The sequence below is a fragment of the Mytilus edulis genome, chromosome 8, assembly GCF_963676685.1.
Source record: "Mytilus edulis chromosome 8, xbMytEdul2.2, whole genome shotgun sequence".
NCBI lineage: Eukaryota > Metazoa > Mollusca > Bivalvia > Mytilida > Mytilidae > Mytilus > Mytilus edulis.
In genome coordinates this window covers 68,426,100-68,447,802 of record NC_092351.1, presented here as the reverse complement: position 1 = coordinate 68,447,802, position 21,703 = coordinate 68,426,100, and the positions used below count along the sequence as shown (strand labels likewise).

The 21,703-nt window shown below is 32.6% G+C and overlaps 1 protein-coding gene across 13 annotated transcripts in view; it reads left to right on the top strand.

Annotated features, from left to right (window-relative positions):
* LOC139486839 (protein furry-like) overlaps nucleotides 1–21,703 on the top strand; it is a 380,646-nt gene that overhangs the window by 349,407 nt on the left and 9,536 nt on the right. For all 13 annotated transcript variants that reach the window (XR_011655645.1, XR_011655644.1, XR_011655643.1 and 10 more), the window contains 2 exons: nucleotides 6,388–6,498; nucleotides 10,241–10,440. Coding sequence is in view for 10 of the 13 variants with exons in the window: in XM_071271853.1 (XP_071127954.1) it covers nucleotides 6,388–6,498; nucleotides 10,241–10,440 (311 nt within the window). In the remaining 3 variants the exon portion in view is untranslated. The remainder of the gene's footprint in view (nucleotides 1–6,387; nucleotides 6,499–10,240; nucleotides 10,441–21,703) is intronic.

The window sequence follows — 21,703 nt, the reverse complement described above, 5'->3', positions numbered from 1 at the left end:
GAAAAACAGGTGAGCTTGCATTACACATATTAAAACTTTAACAGCTGTGTCTCATGAAGAACAGGTGAGCATGCATTACACATATTAAATCTTCAACAGCTGTGTCTAAGGAAGAACATTTGGGCATTCATTACACATATAAAATTTTCAACAGCTGTGTCTAATGAAGAACAGGTGAGCATGCATTACACATAGTAAATGTTTAACAGCTGTGTCTCATGAAGAACAGGTGAGCATGCATTACACATATTAAATCTTCAACAGCTGTGTCTAATGAAGAACAGGTGAGCATGCATTACACATATTAAATCTTTAACAGCTGTGTCTAATGAAGAACAGGTGAGCATGCATTACACATATTTAATCTTCAACAGCTGTGTCTAATGAAGAACAGGTGAGCTTGCATTACACATATTAAATCTTTAACAGCTGTGTCTAATGAAGAACAGATGGGCATACATAACACATATTAAATCTTTAACAGCTGTGTCTAATGAAGAACAGGTGAGCATGCATTACACATATTAAATCTTTAACAGCTGTGTCTAATGAAGAACATGTGGGCATTCATTACACATATAAAATTTTCAACAGCTGTGTCTAATGAAGAACAGGTGAGCATGCATTACACATAGTAAATGTTTAACAGCTGTGTCTCATGAAGAACAGGTGAGCATGCATTACACATATTAAATCTTCAACAGCTGTGTCTAATGAAGAACAGGTGAGCATGCATTACACATATTAAATCTTTAACAGCTGTGTCTAATGAAGAACAGGTGAGCATGCATTACACATATTAAATCTTCAACAGCTGTGTCTAATGAAGAACAGGTGTGCTTGCATTACACATATTAAATCTTTAACAGCTGTGTCTAATGAAGAACAGATGGGCATACATAACACATATTAAATCTTTAACAGCTGTGTCTAATGAAGAACAGGTGAGCATGCATTACACATATTAAATCTTTAACAGCTGTGTCTAATGAAGAACAGGTGAGCATGCATTACACATATTAAATCTTCAACAGCTGTGTCTAATGAAGAACAGGTGAGCTTGCATTACACATATTAAATCTTTAACAGCTGTGTCTAATGAAGAACAGGTGAGCATGCATTACACATATTAAATCTTCAACAGCTGTGTCTAATGAAGAACAGGTGAGCTTGCATTACACATATTAAATCTTTAACAGCTGTGTCTAATGAAGAACAGATGGGCATACATTACACATATTAAATCTTCAACAGCTGTGTCTAATGAAGAACAGATGGGCATACATTACACATATTAAATCTTTCCAGTTGTTTACTTTAGGTTGAAGATAAACCAAAAAGAAAGCAGTAAAAACATATTTAAAAACATTTGTCTTGGATCGTTGTATGTCATGATTGTTTTACATTCATTTTTGTAAAATGAGTTAAAACAAGAAAATATTTAAATCTGGAATTATTTTGAATTCTGGAGAATTGATAAGAAATGTATGATGAAAACTAACCTAGTTTAAAATAGGGTTAGCCATGTGGGAATGGTTAGGTTCAGTTTACTTTAACTGATATTTCAGTATGAACTAGCAAACCCTACTTAATTGTTTAAGGTTTCATCATCAATTTAAGGTGTTGATTTTTAAAGGCAGTGCTTTAAGGCCCGACTTTCAAGTCATGAGGTACATCTTTTCATACGCAACGTCCAACAAATCTATGTAGGGGGTCATTTGGCCAGAAATAGATCCAGAAATGTTCAATTTTCTCCTCTCCTTTTAATGGTATGGTATGGTTTTTGTTTCTTTCATTTACATTGGGAAATAAAGAAACAATCAGTGTGTATTGTTCATTTTAAAAAACTTGTTATTAATGTGTATTTTGCATTTTAAGCAGTCAACCTGATTACAAACTATCATTATTTGTATTCCGTGTTGAAAGAGGTCGGGTCAATTTTGAGTGTTATCTGACATCTAAAGATTTTTTAATCAGTTCAAACGTTGATATAACAATGAAAGGTCGACTGAACATGATTAATATTGCATTTTCTATAATTCAAAGCGGAATTCGGTTTATGAACGAGAAACCGTAAGCGTTTTCAATTTCATTAGTTATGATGTTGTCTACGTATTATCCTGGTTCCCGTTGCTATGTTCCGGGCATTAGCTATTTGATATATATGTAACATTACAGTGGCGGATCAAGAAATTTTCATAAGTGGGGACCCACTGACTGACCTAAGAGTCTCGCTTCAGTGATTCCCTATATAAGCAACCAATTTTTTCCCCATAAAGGGGGGGGACCCGGGCCCCCTGGGCCCCCCTAAATCCGCCTCTGCATTACGATTGGGTACCAGTCAATCTACGTGTGTATGTGTATATGACTCAGTTGACAAGAGCAGTACGCTTTACGTTGATGTTGGGAGAATTTTGATTAAACTCTAAATGCTCATAGAATAAGAAATATAATCTAAACTGAATTTACCTCCTTCTGAATAATTTATTGCAATATAAATATAAATCCCTTTTGACAAGAGAAATCTGACTTTTGTCAGAAATATTTTGTTCACGTGTGCAGATTTGTATAGTAATCTTACTATACAAATCCTTGACATGTGCAAAGGTAATCATGTGTGGCGGCCATATTGGTTTGTTTACATATTTGTGCAGAAGCCTCTAGAACTATGACCTAAACATAAATAGTCTTCCGAAAATGTAAACTTTATGCAATACTATTTTATCAATCATGATTAATTTCATAAATTTAAATTTGATTATTTAAAGAAATAAAATTATAACAATTACGATTTTAGATTAGAGATTCTACACAGACATGCTTTGATCTATTTATATCCAAATTAGTTTACCTGTGTGAAAATGTAAAAATGGATATTTATTTGTTTTATACTAAACAAGTAAAGACAAACTATGGATGGAAGATAATAATTCACTTAAATATTTCAGGACATTTGATTTATTTTAATCAATATAGGATTTAAAAACTGCAAGTGCAAACAAATTTAATCATTACATAATCAGCTGATAATTTTTTACGCAAACATAGTGGTGATGTAACTGATAAAAATCACTCCATCAATCCTCCATCCCTTTCACATATTAAGCAATAGATCTACTTATTATTGTAGAATATTCAATAAATATACATTCATCGTCTAATTGAATATATCGGGTAATCGGATATTTTTAGCTGACATTTTGGGTATCCGATTGGCCTGCTGTCATGACTGTACTACCATAAAGATAATAAATAGTATTTTTTTCCACTAATTTATTGACATAAAACTTGTTGTAACATATTATATTTTTGTATGCTATTAAATCATTTAAAGGACAATGTACTAATTTTTTTTCTTCACAAAGACCAACAAACAGGTTGCCCCCTCCAGCCCCCCCCCCCCCCCCCCCCCCCCTTATGAGCGGTGTCCCTTAAATGAGGGACTGTGCCTAAAACAAGGGGTCATTTTAATGTTGAAAAAAAAGAAAGAATGTTTTAAAGATTTTTAACTCAAAAGTGGGAAAATTCATTATATTTGGAACAACTTGTCTTAATAAGGGGTCAAATTAATAAAGAAGATATATATAAGTTTAGAAACATCACAAAATTCTTTTGTCATGTTTAAATTTTTGACCATTTAATATTTAATAGATGCATAGTTCTTGGGGAAACGTTTCATCAAATAATATGAATATAAAGGTGCTCATTTTTATAGTGGGTTGTAATGTTCTTCCAATGAGGGTTACCCCTCATTTGGAGTGTTGTTCCCAACCTTTTAAAGGTCCATCTTTGTGCATAATTCAAAATTGGAAATTTGAACAAGCATCTAATATTCTTACACAAATAAATACACCCTAGTCTGCTGGCTACATGTTCATCTTTTCTACCGATTTAATAACTAGAATCATGCAAACAGACTTAAAAAAAAGGCATGTAAGTTCATTATACAAATATGACACTTTTTCTAGACAATCCAGATCGTGCAAAATACTTAGCTAAAAATTATAATGTTTAAAATTGTTGTTGCGCACTAAAAAAAAAACATGGGAACTTTCAAAAGTTGGCGGGTATCTATATAACAAGTCTTACTATCTTTATGTCCCATTTATGAGCATTATTTTTACTGGTCTGTCCGTCCGTCCTGCTTCAGGTTAAAGTTTATGGTCAAGGTAGTTTTTCATGAAGTTGAAATCCAATCAACTTGAAACTTAGTACACATGTGTTACTTATGGTATGATCTTTCTTATTTTACTGCAAAATTAAAGATTTTACCTAATTTTCACAGTCCACTGAACATAAAAAATGATTGTACGGATGGGAAATCCATGTACTTACGACACATTCTTGTTTGAAGAAAAAAAATACATCATAATGATAATGGAACAAAGCAGCTTGTGTTAGTGGGGCTTCTTTTATGGTAATTCAAGTTACCTTTTATTCAAGAGCTATCAGCTCTTGGATTTTGTTAAGAGTCGTATACTAAATTTTATTTTTATATAAATAAATTTATATTAGATTGGCGTTGCATCATTTTCTTCTATTGTCATGATTGTCTTAATTGCAAATACGGGAAGTGGTTAAAATACTAATGAGACAGCTATTATAAATGACCACCAGATGTTATTGTTTTCTTAATTAAAAACTCCTCTTTCATTCATACCAATAAATTACTTTATCATGTTTATACTGAAAAATAATTTTGCTTGGAGTTATAAAAAATATGGTCATCAAAAGAGTTGACATGTTACTATGTATATTTACCATTTATGTTACTTGATGTTCTTGCAGTACACACAGTACGATGACTAGTCAATCTTTGTGAACTACTTTTCATAGGATGGGAGTCATTGAATATGCGTATATGATCAATTATTAAAAATAGTCTACTTATGTTAATAAGGAAAAGTTCTTTTATGTCTTAAAAATGCATTTCATGGCGAGGTACAGAAAATATACTGAAACAGTAGACTATGGGTGACTATAGGTGAACTAGGTACAAGAGAACTCTTAATCTTAAATACTTCAAACCACCTCTGTACTATGGAAGATAATGATATAACTGGACTAGAAATACACACAACCTGTAACTAATTGCCTTTACAGCGCTTTCACGCTTTGATTATCTTGCTGGAAGACCTAAATTGTTTGTAAGACAGCTTTACATTTCAGGGGGTATAAGTCTTGGGTGCTTTATACTTTATACCATATAACTCTTATATGAAGGATACCATATAACTCTTATACACAGGATATCATATAACTGTTATATTTGTTATTCTCGTGGGATTTTGTCTGATGCTTGGTCCTTTTCTGTGTGTGTTACATTTTAGTGTTGTGTCGTTGTTAATGCGTTTGCCTCGGTTTTAGTTTGTTACCCCGATTTTGTTTTTTGTCCATGGATTTATGAGATTTGAACAGCGGTATACTACTTTGCCTTTATTTATACACAGGATACCATATAACTCTTATACACAGGATACCATATAACTCTTATACACAGGATACCATATAACTCTTATACACTGGATACCTTATAACTCTTATACACAGGATACAATATAGCTCTTATAAGCAGGATACCATATAACTCTTATACACAGGATACCATATAACTCTTATACACTGGATACCTTATAACTCTTATACACAGGATACAATATAGCTCTTATAAGCAGGATACCATATAACTCTTATATGCAGGATACCATATAACTCTTATACACTGGATACCATATAACTCTTATACACAGGATACCATATAACTCTTATACACTGGATACCTTATAACTCTTATACACAGGATACAATATAGCTCTTATAAGCAGGATACCATATAACTCTTATATGCAGGATACCAATTAACTCTTATACACTGGATACCATATAACACTTATACACTGGATACCATATAACTCTTATACACAGGATACCATATAGGTTGCATTTCTGTAAATATTGACAATGCAATTTCCCATAGGAACTCCTTTTATGCCGTGGTGACAAAAAAACAGATTTAGGTGTTGCGGCTTAGAAAGAATATCAGAATATGAGCTGCATAGAATAGACATTGACCTTTTGCTAGAGCACATAAACATTTAAATATTATACACTTTGGTTAATTTTGAAGCATTTGAATATGAAATAAAAGTTGACTTTTTGTCTGTTTTGTATGGTTCATAAAATCAACTGAGTTTTCTAATAATTATAGAATTTGCCTAGAGATTAACCCAGATGTATTAATATTTATTTACATATGGTTGATTTCATTTGACATATGTTAAACAATTACTAGTTCTTACCTTTTCTTTCTGTCTCCTTTCTTTGTGATTTCATATGAACACTTTTTGTTTGTATCCTATGACTATAAACTTTTCTTTTTCATTTCAGAAACTAGATTTATGTCGAAGATTGTACAGTTTAATATTTCAGCTTATACTGCTGTTTGAAAATTATGTAAAGCTGATGGATATATTTAGGTCTTTGGAAGGCTCACCACAGGTAACATTGAATTGATTGGACGATAAAACTCAATCATAGGCACACTTAATACTAGAAGAACTTCTACTGTCATAAAGTTATATCATATAATTTACAGTGATTCATACTATTTAAAAAAAGTCTTTACTTCAATTCATTGTTTTTCAGCACTTTGCATACTTTTTATACAACCGCAAAAAATTGAAAAAAAAATGAAAATTTTTGGTCATATATTGGTATGATGTTGGCGTCGTCTTCTGCGTGGTTGTCGTCGTCCGAATACTTTTGTTTTCGCACTCTAACTTTAGTAAATGTGAATAAAAATTTTAACACAAGGTTTATTACCACAAAAGGAAGGTTGGGATTGATTTTGGAAGTTTTGGTCCAAACATTTTAGGAATTAGGGGCCAAAAAGGGCCCAAATAAGCATTTTCTTGGTTTTCGCACTATAACTTTAGTTTAAGTAAATAGAAATCTATGAAATTTTGACACAAGGTTTATGACCTAAAAAGGAAGGTTGGGATTGATTTTGGGAGTTTTGGTTTCAACAGTTTAGGAATTAGGGGCCAAAAAAGGGCCCAAATAAGCATTATTCTTGGTTTTTGCATAATAACTTTAGTATAAGTAAATAGAAATAAATGAAATTTAAACACAAGGTTTATGACCACAAAAGGAGATTTGGGATTGATTTTGGGTGTTGAGGTCTGAACAGTTTAGGAATTAGGGGCCAAAAAAGGAGCCCAAATAAGCATTTTTCTTGGTTTTCGCACCATAACTTTCGTATAAGTAAATAGAAATCTATGAAATTTAAACACAAGGTTTATGACCATAAAAGGAAGGTTGGGATTGATTTTGGAAGTTTTGGTCCCAACAGTTTAGGAATAAGGGGCCCAAAGGGTCCAAAATTAAACTTTGTTTGATTTCATCAAAAATTGAATAATTGGGGTTCCTTGATATGCCGAATCTAACTGTGTATGTAGATTCTTAATTTTTGGTCCCGTTTTTAAATTGGTCTACATTAAGGTCCAAACTTAGTTTGTTTTAACAATAATTGAATCCTTGGGGTTTCTTTGATATGCTGATTCTAAAAATGTACTTAGATTTTTATGCCCGACCTACAATAGTAGAGGGGCATTATGTTTTCTGGTCTGTGGCTTCGTTCGTCTGTCCAGGTTAAAGTTTTTGATCAAGGTAGTTTTTGATGAAGCTGAAGTCCAATCAACTTGAAACTTAGTACACTTGTTGCTTGTGAGATGATCTTTCTAATTTTTAAGCCAAATTAGACTTTTGACCCCAATTTCACGGTCCACTGAACATAGAAAATAAAAGTGGGAGTTTCAGGTTAAAGTTTTTGGTCAAGGTAGTTTTTGATGAAGATGAAGTCCAATCAACTTGAAACTTAGTACACTTGTTGCTTATGATATGATCTTTCTAATTTTAATGCCAAATTAGATAATTACCTAATTTCACGGTCCATGGAACATGGAAAAGGATAGTGCGAATGGGGCATCCGTGTACTTTGGACACATTCTTGTTGATTATTGGCCCAGTTTTCAAGTTGGTCCAAATCGGGGTCCAAAATTAAACTTTGTTTGATTTAATCAAAAATTGAATAATTGGGGTTCTTTGATATGCCAAATCTAACTGTGTATGTAGATTCTTAATTTTTGGTCCCGTTTTCAAATTGGTCTACATTAAAGTCCAAAGGGTCCAAAATTAAACAAAGTTTGATTTTAACAAAAATTGAATTCTTGGGCTTCTTTGATATGCTGAATCTAAACATGTGCTTAGATTTTTTGATTATGGGCCTAGTTTTCAAGTTGGTCCCAATCAGGATCCAAAATTATTATATTAAGTATTGTGCAATAGCAAGAAATTTTCAATTGCACAGTATTGCGCAATAGCAAGAAATCTTCAATTGCACAGTATTGTGCCATAGCAAATATTTTCAATTGCACAATATTGCGCAATAGCAAGAAATATCTAATTGCACAATATTGTGCAATAGCAAGAAATTTTCATATTTTCAATTGGAGTTATCTTTCTTTGTCCAGAATAGTAGTTGAATCAACATAAATCATTGCTTTATACAATATACAATGTATATTCATTTTTACTACCAACTGATAAATTAAAGCAATCTTTACCATTCAGTGATAACAAGCACTTTTTTTACATTTTAAGATGTATTTAAATGAGTAGTTACTGTTGCAAACTCCATTAGAAATTCGAATTGAGATCAGTTTTGGAATAAGGGAAAGGGGGATGTGAAAAAATTTGGGGGGGGGGGGGGGGGGGTTCATTTCAGATTTCATAAATAAAAAGAAAATTTCTTCAAACATTTTTTTGAGAGGATTAATACTCAACAGCATAGTGAATTGCTCAAAGGCAAAAAAAAATTTAAGTTCATTAGACCACATTTATTATGTGTCAGAAACCTATGCTGTATCAACTATTTAATCACAATCCAAATTTAGAGCTGAATCCAGCTTGAATGTTGTGTCCATACTTGCCCCAACCGTTCAGGGTTCAACCTCTGCAGTCGTATAAAGCTGTGCCCTGCGGAGCATCTGGTTAATTGTTCATTTCAAAACAGAACAGATAATTATGAACACCTGAAGCCACAGTTTTGACAGATTTTGATAAAATTGATGTTAATAAATTTTGATAAAATTGATGATAATAAATTTTGATAAAATTGATGTTAATAAAATTGAGAATAGAAATGGGGAATGTGTCAAAGAGACAACAATCCGTCCATAGAACAGAAAAAGCAGAAGGTCACCAACAGGTCTTCAATGCAGGGAGAAATTCCCGCACCCAGAGGTGTCCTTCAGCTGGCCCCAAGGTATTTATGATATGAATCAGGGAGAGAAAAAAGGGCCAAAAAACAATCTTTTTTCTATTTTTCAGACCATTACTTGTGTTGTAGTGTATGATCTCTCAGAAATTGTACATTTTTCCTGAAAAAAAAACCTTTTTTTTTTGGAAAAGGGGGAGGGGTTAATTTATTTTTTTTAGATTTTAGAATCTTTTCTTTTTTAGAATCTTTTGTGAATTTAGATTTTTTATTTTAGGCTCTGTTTTCAAATTAGTCTGTATAGAGGTTTGAAGGGTACACAATTCAAATTGATTTCAACTAAAATTGAAAAAAAAAATTGTTTGCTGAAATTTATTATGAGATTTTGGATATCAGATCATACTAAGTAAATTAAATGTTTCGTGTCAATTTTTCAGAGGTTCAGCAAAGCATTTATTTATATACTTAAGTATGGTTTTGGCTACCCTTAAAAAAGTCCATAACATTCTCTGAAAGTTTGTTAATGGCTGTGTAATTTGCTGAGAATGCAATGTATAAAGATTTACAAAATTCTCAGGATGAGCAAAAAAAGATTAATAAAAGATATTTTGAAACTGGATCCTGTTTACCTGGTTTTGTATTTCTCTCACTGTTTATCTTATTTTTTTTTTACAAATCCTTAAGACTTATATGACAATAACGTATTTGCATTCAATATACTAATGTGCATTGTTAGACATGGAATCAACTACTGAACATAACACATAACAAAACAAAACAAAATATTTTGACAGACAAAAAATACTGATTATGTCAAATCTGCAGATTTAAAATGACTGATTGTCTTGAGAAATATGAAAAAAAAGTAAAAAATAATAAAATATTAAAATATCTAAATAAAAGTAAATAGTTTTAATGACTGGTTATTTAGATTAAGTATGAATAAGATGCTTAATCTTTTAGGTATCAGATATTTCTCTACAGCTCTGTTCTCTCAAAGAACAATTGAATCATGCATTAGAGGAATTAGAGAACGGACAAGTATCACCTATTAACATTGATTCATCAAAACCAGTCATAAAACAAGAGGCTGTGAAAAATTTATTGGAGTATATCTCAGGACAGCAATATGTAAAGGCTGTGCAATTAGTAAGAGCATTCAGGTAAGAGTATTAAGACAATAGTAAGTGGACATATACTGCCATTGAATAGGATCTTAATGCATAAAAAGTAATACTTTTATGATAAATATAAGAAGTAATTTTAAGATTGAAATAATGTTAGAAGCCACTCTCTCATTCCTCCTGTTCAAAATTCAAATTATCTGATTTTTTAAAATATGACTTTAAATAATTATAAATTTGAAAAAATGCATGCATATATACTAAACTTAGTCCTGTAAGCTTGATATTTATATTTATGATGTATTATCTTCCAATAGTAATTCATTAAGTGATTTTTGATCCCCAACTAATTAACTTTCTAGTGTTGTAGTTTCCAGTCAATAACTTGTGTTTAAGTGTAGAAATCTCTCTGAAGTTATACCACAAACTTCCATACAACAAAGGGATAGTTATGGGGGGTTATGGCTCAAATCATTTAGCACTTAGAGGCAAAAAGGGGGAAGAAACGGGTATTTCTGGTTAAAGGACAATTTTGACAATTTAAAAGCAGGGTAAGGGAGGTAATGCATTTCCATTTAAAGAATACTTTGAAACTGCTTGAAAATTATGTATTAAGAAATGATGATTGTCTTGACATGATTAGCTGTAAACTTATTGTTAGAAGTTACTATTAATTTTAATATTTTATGATGTATTTAAATGAGTAGTTATTGTTGCAAACTCTATTAGAAATTTGAATTGAGATTATTTTTGGATTAAGACAAAAAGGGGGAGGTGAAAAACCTTGGGGTACTGTTTTTCTCATTTCAGATTTCAGAAATTTAAATTAAAATTTCCTCATTAATTTTTTGTTGTTGAAGGAATTAATATCCAACAGCATAGTGTATTGCTCAAAAGCAAAAAAAATAGTTTTAAGTTCATTAGACCACATTCATTCTGTGTCAAAACCTATGCTGTGTTAACAATTTAATCACAATCCAAATTCAGAGCTGTATCAAGCTTGAATATTGAGGGTTCATCCTCTGCGGTCGTATAAAGCTGCACCCTGCAGAGCATCTGGTTCAAACTGTTCCATATTAAGGTTTAAAGTATCCAAAATTAAACTTGGATTGCTGTAACAAAAATTAAATTCTTATTTGAAATATTGGATAACTTGGATATGCTGAATCTGTTCAAATCACAGAAGTGGTGCTGGTGGTATATACAAAAATTGTACATGTATATATGCTGAATCTAAGCTTGTATTTGGATGGGCCCTGTTATCAAAGTGGTCCACATTGAGGTTGTTATGATATTGTAATTATGTTATATAAATGATATTGTAATTATTGTATTTATTTATGTTGGCCTGATTTGTGTTGAGTGGCCTGATAGTTGTTTACAGAATAATCTCAGAACTGTGCAGTTTAGAAATCACTGGAACAATTACAGAATGATTGGAACTTTCCAGAATGATCCTAATAAAAGATGCGTTATATAAACTTCTACATTTTACTAGAAACTTCTGTTGTAACTTTCTAGGATGTTCCATTATAGACTGTTCTATAATTTTCCATGACAACTATATATATACAGACACTAAAGTTAAAGATTCACTCTTGGACTTAGACTTAGACATCGATAGACATTAGTATTCACCGCATTTGGATTGACACTTTAATTCTACAAACAACATCATACTGGATTGTGACCGTAGTATTGAATGTAATATTCAATTTGGAATCCAAAGATATCCGGATACAGACAAAGATAAAAGATTGGACTCATATTTTGACAGTTACGTTGACAGTAATATTTGTGTAATACTTCTTGTAAACTTTTGTATAATAAATATTGTTAAATTTTATTATTGATTTGTGTCTTTTGTTGGCTACAATTTAAAGGCGATTTCTGGCCCTAACAGAAATTGGGGGCTCGTCCGGGAGACTGAATTATCTTATTCAAAATTTGTTGATTAATTGTTATTATAACTAGTCAACAAAATTCTACAAAATGGCATTTGATGCCGGTAAATTTTTGAAAACGCCTGACCTGGAGGGGTTTGATAATTTAAAGAAAGAGGAATTAGTGTTGCTTGCTAAACATCTGAAATTAGATTTTAAAGTATCTATGAGAAAACAAATTATAAAAAATTTGGTTATAGACAAATTAGTTGACGCAGAAATTTTAGGTGAAGAGGTTCTTGAACTTAAGGTCGAAAATATTGACGCCTTTAAATTAAAACAACTTGAATTAGAACATGAACTTAAATTAAAAGAACTAGAAATGAAGGAAAGATTGGAAATGGATAAAAAAGAAAAAGAAGATGAATTTAAATTGAAACAAGATGAATTTAAATTGAAACAAGATGAACTTAAATTAAAACAAGCAGAACTTGAAATGAGGGAAAGACTAGAGATGGAGAAACTGAAAATTGAAATGGTCAAAGAAGAAAGCAACACTAAAGTCCAGCCGAAATCAGAATACTTTGATGCAGCAATAAATATACGTTTGGTTCCAAGATTTTGTGAAAAAACAGTCGATAAATATTTTACACAGTTTGAGAAAATTGCTCATAATTTGAATTGGCCAAAGCCATATTGGACTACAATGCTACAAAGTGATTTTGAAGGTAAGGCTGCTGAAATATACTCCGCACTGCCATCAGAAAAAAAGTTCCGATTATGACACTGTGAAACAGGAAGTTTTGAAAGCTTATGAGCTAGTACCAGAAGCATATAGACAGAAATTTAGATCTTATAAAAAGTTTGATTCGCAGACCTATGTGGAATTTGCTCGGGAAAAAGAATTTCTATTTGATAAATGGCTTACTTCAAAGAAAACAGATAACAATTTTTATAACCTAAGACAATTGATGTTATAAGAAGAGTTCAAACAATGTGTTAATTTAGACTTAAAAACACATTTAGACGACAAAACTGTTGGGACAATACATGAGGCAGCTGTAATTTCAGATAATTATACCCTTTCACATAAAAGAAGTTTCAAGGGTCAAAATGTTAATACTTCAAGTGGAAATTACAAAAATCAAAGCACTGAGCGTACTGAAAGTAAGCCAATTGCACAGAATAAGAGTCGGTCCAGTTATAATATGTCTAGTCTAAATTTGATACTTTTGAGAAGAGGTCACTGATTTGTGCTTATTGTAAGAAAAATGATCACCTGATGGCTGATTGTTTTAGACTCCAGAAGAAGAATGAACGAGATAATAAGCCGAAGTCCAGTGCTTGTACGACACCTTACATTACCAGTATGTTGGAATGTCCTGCGAGTCAGGCTTTTAAGTCCAGTTTTTGTGAATACATGGAGGAATATAAACCCTTTATGTCTGACGGGTTTGTTTATATTGTTGATGATACCACTCTTCAGTCTATTAAGATTTTACGGGACACTGGAGCTTCTCAGTCTTTATTGTTAGAAGGTGTGTTGCATTTGTCCGAGAAGACTTCGGTTGGTGCCCCCGTTTTGTTACAAGGTGTAGAGTTAGGTTGTAAAGATGTTCCTCTCCATCGTTTTTATACGTCCGTCAAAATTTTGACGGGATGTATTATGGTATACAAATGTCCGGTGTCCGTCCGTCTGTCTGTCTGTCTGATGTCTGGCGTAAACATGTCGCACCGTAACTTGAGAACGACTTATCCAAATTTCATGAAACTTAACATAGTTGTTTCTGATAAAGGTCAAATGATCTGTATACTTTTTGGTGAAAATAAGATTAAAACTTTTTGAGTTACGGCACTTTGTAACTAAAACAGGGGTGTGTTTTTTTTCACATGTCGCACCGTATCTCAAAAACGATTCTTGATTATGGCTTAAAACTTTAAACACTTCTTAGTTATATTAATCTTAATATCTGTATACTTTTTGGTGATGATTCAAAATTTTATTTTTTAGTTATTGAGTATTTTGTAAAAAAAGGGGGAGGTTTTTTTACATGACGCACCATATCTCAAAAACGATTTATGATTATTGCTTCAAACTTTACACATGTCTTTGTTATATTAATCTTAAGATCTGTATACTTTTTGGTGATGATTCAAAATTTCATTTTTGAGTTATTGAGTATTTTGTAAAAAAGGGGGAGGTTTTTTTTACATGTTGTGCCGTATCTAAAAAAACAATTTATGATTATTGCTTAAAACTTTACACACTTCTTTGTTATATTAATCTTAAGATCTGTATACTTTTTGGTGATGATTCAAATTTTTATTTTGGAGTTATTGAGTACTTTATTAAACAGGGGAGGTTTTTTTTACATCATGTCGCGCCGTATCTCAAAAATAATTTATGATTATTGCTTAAAACTTTACACACTTCTTTGTTATATTAATCTTAAGAATTGTATACTTTTTGGTTTTGATTCAAAATTTTATTTAAGTGATATTTAGTTTTTTGTAAAAAAAAAAACAGAGTAGGAGGTTTCACATGTCCCGCCGTGTCTCAAAAACAATATATGGTTATTGCTTAAAACTTTTTCAGAAACTATTTATGATTATTACATAAAACTTCCACACAAGACGTCGGGCGTATCATGCGCTCATGGCGCAGCTGTTTATTATCTGAAGTCAGATTTGATAACTGGACAAGTTATTGTGGGTGTTCGTCCTAATCTCCCCATTGAGGGTGTTACGTTATTGCTAGGAAATGATCTAGCCAGGAACAAAGTGATTGCTGAACCAATTGTTACCAGTGAACCGGTGGTGGATGTTAAATTACCTGAAGATGATGCTGAATTGTATCCAGCTTGTGTTGTAACTAGGGCGATGTCTAGAAAACAACAAGATGAGGATTTGCAAGAAAACCAGTTTGATTACATGGACCTTTCTGACACTCTCCTAGCAGACATTGAAGGTCCTGGTAGCTCAGAAAAGGCCACAATAAGATCACCTAATGTCAACAAGAATGTAGCTATGCCATGGCCAGACGTAAACAACCATTCATTAAACAGAAAGAACCTTTTGGAAGAACAAAATAAAGACCCTGAGGTTCTTCAGCTCTGCAAGAGGGCTCAACCACAGGAGGAAGCAGACAAAGTGGCGGAATGCTATTTCCATCAGGTCGGCATTTTAATGAGGAAGTGGAGGCCTCCTGATGCTACCCCAGAAGAGGAATGGAGAGAAATATACCAAGTGGTGGTGCCTAAAGTTTATAGGCAAGAAATTATTGGTCTTGCCCATGACACCCCCTTGGCTGGACACTTAGGTATAAGGAAGACTTGCCTTAAGATCTTGCAGCATTTCTACTGGCCAAGACTTAGAAATGATGTTGCAGAATACTGCAAATCATGTCATATATGCCAGGTTGTTGGTAAGCCTAATCAGAAAATACCACCAGCACCACTTCTGCATATTCCAGCCTTTGACGAACCTTTCAACAGAGTTCTAATTGACTGTGTTGGACCTTTACCAAAGACCAAAACTGGAAATGCATATTTATTGACAATCATGTGTACATCCACTCGCTTTCCGGAGGCTATTCCGCTAAGAAATATCAAGACACCTACTATTGTCAAAGCACTTAAAAAAAATCACATAAGTAGGACTTCCTAAGTCTATACAGTCCGACCAGGGATCAAATTTCATGTCAGATTTATTTCGCCAGTTAGGGATTGATCAGTACAGATCAAGTGCGTACCATCCAGAATCTCAAGGTGCCTTAGAACGTTTTCATCAAACATTGAAGAACATGATTAGAACTGTTTGTCTTCAATTTGACAGAGACTGGGATGATGGAGTTCACTTTCTCCTTTTTGCAGTTCGAGAGGCTGTTCAAGAATCCCTTGGATTTAGTCCCTTTGAGTTGGTATTTGGCCATACTGTAAGGGGACCGTTAAAATTGATTAAGGAAAAGTGGCTTACTGAACATACTGACTTGAATCTTTTAGACTATGTATCTAGATTTAAAGGAAAAATGTACACTGCTTGTCAAATTGCTCAGAAAAACTTAAAAAATGTACAGAACAAGATGAAAATATGGTATGATAAAGATGCCAGGGACAGAGTTTTTGAGCCTGGTGATAGGGTACTTGTATTTTTGCCAGTTCCTTGGACATCCTTCACAGGCTAAATATTGTGGTCCTTATACAATAGAGAGTAAAATCAATGATTTGAATTATATTTTAAAAACTCCAGGTCGACGCTAACAAAATAGAGTGTGTCATATTAATATGTTAAAACCATATTTTGAGCGTATTAATGAATGTGAGAGTAAACCAGTTGCCACTTTAGGCATGGTTAAATTTGAGAACAATCATGGCAAACCAGATGTAATTTAACCACCTTTTAGTTCTAAAGTTATGGAAGAGACCGTTAGATTGAAAAATTCAGAAATTTTGTCAAATTTAGACTCAAAACTTGCAAATCTGTCTTTTGATCGTAGAGAAGAAATAAAAGCTTTGGTATTTTCTTTTTAAAATCTTTTTCCAGATGTGCCAAACAAAACCACTGCTGTTTGTCATGATTTTGATATAGGAGATGCTTCTCCAATTAGGCAACATCCTTACCGGCTCAATCCACTCAAACTTGAAGCTATGAGAAAAGAAATTAAATATATGCTTGACAATGATATTATTGAGCCGAGTAACAGTGAATGGAGCTCTCCTTGTCTCCTTGTGCCAAAACCAGATAAAACCTTTCGTTTCGTGACTGATTTCAGAAAAGTAAATTCAGTCTCAAAATCTGATTCCTTTCCGATTCCAAGGATAGACGATTGTATTGACAACATTTGTCAATCAAAATTTGTGAGCAAATTTGATTTGTTGAAAGGTTATTGGCAAGTTCCACTGATACAGAGAGCTCGTGAAATATCAGCTTTTGTTACACCAGATGGTTTATTTCAATATACTGTAATGCCGTTTGGCATGAAAAGTGCACCAGCTACATTTCAAAGAATGATCAATAATGTTATAAAAGATTTAAACTGTTGTTATGCTTATATTGATGATCTAATTGTATGTAGTGATAGCTGGGAACAGCATTTAACACATTTGTATGATACTTTTGATAGATTGTCACATTCAAATTTGACTGTTAATCTTGGTAAAAGTGAATTTTGTCAGGCCACTGTTGATTATTTAGGGCATACAGTTGGCCAAGGTCAAGTGAAACCTATTATGGCTAAAGTGGAAGCTATTTTCAAATTTCCTCCTCCTATAAATAGAAAAAAACTTATGAGATATTTACAGAACATTTTGTTCAAATTTTGCTACTGTGGTTCAACCACTGATTCATCTTTTACGAAAAGATTCTAAATTTATCTGGAGTGAAAATTGTCAAAACGCTTTTGAAAATAGCAAATCACTTTTAATTAGTAGTCCGGTTCTGATTACTCCAGACTTTGAAAAACAATTAGAACTTGCTGTTGATGCAAGCGATGTAGGAATTGGAGCTGTTTTATATCAAGAGACAGATGATAATGTTGAGAAACCTATATCATATTTTTCCAAGAAATTAGATAAACATCAGAAAAATTATTCAACTATTGAAAAAGAGTGTTTTGCAATGTTGTCAGCACTTCAACATTTTGATATATATTTGAATCCCACTGTATATCCTATTCTTGTTTGTACTGATCATAATCCTCTCACCTTCATACATAAAATGAGAAACAAGAATCAGAGGTTGACTAGGTGGAGTTTATTGTTACAGGAATATGATGTAATTGTAAAACATATTAAGGGTAAAGATAATGTAATAGCTGATGCTTTATCTAGAGCTTATTAAAACACTTTGTATATACTATGTATATTTGTTCATATTATTCATGATAAGTTTTTGTTACACTAAAACTTCTTTTAAGGGGGGAGGTGTTATGATATTGTAATTATGTTATATAAATGATATTGTAATTATTGTATTTATTTATATTGGCCTGATTTGTGTTGTGTGGCCTGATAGTTGTTACCAGAATAATCTTAGAACTGTGCAGTTAAGAAATCACTGGAACAATTACAGAATGATTGGAACTTTTTACTAGAAACTTCTGTTGTAACTTTCTAGGATGTTCCATTGTAGACTGTTCTTGAATCTTCCATGACAACTATATATATACAGACACTAAAGTTAAAGACTCACTCTTGGACTTAGACTTAGACATCGATAGACATTAATATTCACCGCATTTGGATTGACACTTTAATTCTACAAACAACATCATACTGGATTGTGACCGTAGTAGTGAACGTAATATTCAGATTAAATTCCGAAAGATATCCGGATACAGACAAAGATAAAAGATTGGACTCATATTTTGACAGTTATTTGTGTTATACTTCTTTTAAACTTTGTATAATAAATATTGTTAAATTTTATTATTGATTTGTGTCTTTTGTTGGCTACAATTTAAAGGCGATTTCTGGCCGTAACAAGGTGAAAAAAAATTATTTGATTTCATCAAATTAAAATTTTTAGGGTTCTTTGATATGCAGAATCTACCCATGTATTTAGATTTTGGATATTTGACCATAATAGAAAAAATCTAATTTCAATTTTTTCAATTACAATGTATTTGACCAGATTTATTCTGTGACAGAAACCTATGATGTGTCAAATATTTTAATTACAAAACCAATTTCTTAGGTGTTTCAAGCTTAAATGTAGTGTCCATATATTCAGGGACTGGTATGGACCAGTGCCTTTGTGATATTGTCAAGGTTTGTCCTGTGGATAAAATGAAAAAGAGTTCTACCATGTTGGAATTTGTCAGTTAACCCCTTTTATGTTGGGCCCTGTTTTCAAATAAGTCCACATTATGTCTTGAAGGGTCCAAAATGAAACTTTGTTTGATCTCAACTTGAATTAAATTTTTGGTGTTTTTTTTTGTCGAGCCTGCAACTTTTGTTGCAGAAAGCTCGACATAGGGATAGTGATCCGGCGGCGGCGTTAGCTCACTTCTTAAAAGCTTTATATTTTAGAAGGTGGAAGACCTGGATGCTTCATACTTTGTATATAGATGCCTCATGTTACGAAGTTTCCGTCAGTCACATGTCCAATGTCCTTGACCTCATTTTCATGGTCCAGTAACCACTTGGAAAAAAAGTTCAAATGTTTTGTAATGTTGAATTCTCTCTTATTATAAGTAATAGGATAACTATATTTGATATGTGCGTACCTTGCGAGGTCTTTATTTCTGTCAGACAGTTTTCACTTGACCTCGACCTCATTTCATGGATCAGTGAACAAGGTTAAGTTTTGGTGGTCAAGTCTATATCTCAGATACTATAAGCAATAGGGCTAGTAAATTCGGTGTATGGAAGGACTGTAAGGTGTACATGTCCAACTGGCAGGTGTCATCTGACCTTGACCTCGTTTTCATGGATCAGTGGTTATAGTTAAATTTTTGTGTTTGGTCTGTTTTTCTCATACTATATGCAATAGGTCTACTATATTTGTTGTATGGAATGATTGTAAGGTGTACAATCATTCCATACAACAAATATAGTAGACCTATTGCATATAGTATGAGACATGTACACCTTACAATCATTCCATACAACAAATATAGTAGACCTATTGCATATAGTATGAGACATGTACACCTTACAATCATTCCATACAACAAATATAGTAGACCTATTGCATATAGTATGAGAAAAACAGACCAAAACACAAAAAATGACCTTGACCTCATTTTCATGGTTCAGTGGTCAAAGTTAAGTTTTTGAGATTTGGTCTTTTTATCTAATACTATATGCCATAGGTCAACTATATTTGGTGTATAGAAATATTTTATGATCTTTATGTCAGTTGCCCAGGTTTTATTTGACCTTGACCTCATTTTCACGGTTCATTGCACAGTGTTAAGTTTTTGTGTTTTGGGCTATTTTTCTTAAACTATAAGTAATGGGTCAACTATATATGTTGTATAGAAGCATTGTTAGCTGTACATATCTGCCTGGCATGGTTCATCTGACCTTGACCTCATTTTCAAGGTTCATTGGTCTTTGTTTAGTTATCTTGGTTAATGTTAAGTTTATGAGACAGTTGTAATAAAGCTTAGCTTTATACTTAGGACTATCAACATAATATCAATGATAAGTATAGAAGGCGAGACATTTCAGCGCGTTCACTCTTGTTTTTTTTTTTTTTTTTTTTTTTTGCGGTCGTATATTGGTATCACGTCGTTGTCTTCGTCCGAAGACGGATGGTTTCCAGATAATAACTTAAGTATAAGTAAATAGAAATGAATTTTAACACAATGTTTATAACCACAAAAGGAAACTAGGGATTGATTTTGGGGGTTATGGTCTCTAAGGTTTAGGAATTAGGGGCCCAAAGGGGCCCAAAACAAGCATTTATCTAGTTTCAGGATAATAAGTTGTGTATAAGTATTTCAATTGCTCTGAAATTGTAGCACAATGTTTCATATTATAAGTAGAAGGTTGGGATTTATTTTAGGGGTTATGGGGCAAACGGTCAAGGAATAAAGGGCTAAAAACAAGCATGTTTGTAGTTTCAAGACAATTACTAATGTAAAAGTGTATGAATTTTTCTGAAATTATACCACAAATTCCATACTACTAGGGATGGTTAGGATTGACTAAGGGGAGTTATGGCTCAAACCATTCATAAATAAGGGGCTAAAAAGGGGGAAACAAGGTTTTTGGGATACCATTGCTTTCAAGCAATCTGTAGACTTATACTCATGACCTCACATCAACCGTTTTATTCTAAACATTAAGGAACATCTCAGATTCTTATGATTGTCTTGCTTTAAAAGGTAAACACAAACAAAGGGATTGAACTTAAACAACTTTCCTATAATGTTCTTTTCATAATCTTCATGTTTGATATTTCCCTTGACTTATATGCATGTTTTTAACAAATCAGAATTAAGTAGTATTTATATTTAGTGTTTTTATAAATTTAGAAACACGTCAGAGGGAATTCCCCATTCATTCCAGATTTGATAAAAATGCGAGAGTTCTTTGAATTCCGATAAATCATTTCTGTCATATAAGAACTGAAGTGGAGTTGTTCTTGTTTGACACCGTTATGAAACTGATATTTGATATTGTACTGCCATAAAGAAATAGAGAACCATCTAGGTCGTTTAATTAACATTTAATATACGTTCTTGCTCCAGGATTTGTTTAGGTTATTATGCGCATGCGTATAGTTTTCTTGATTTCAAGGGGTATTAGATTGAATGGTTGCTCTGGATTTCCCACTCAATTGATTAATTTAAAACTCATGGGATCCTTTATATGTATGTTTGCTATTGAGCGTTATTGTTGTTGCATAATTTTAAATCATCTGCATCATTTGAATTAAAATAAATGTAGTCCACATCGAAAAGGTGTAAC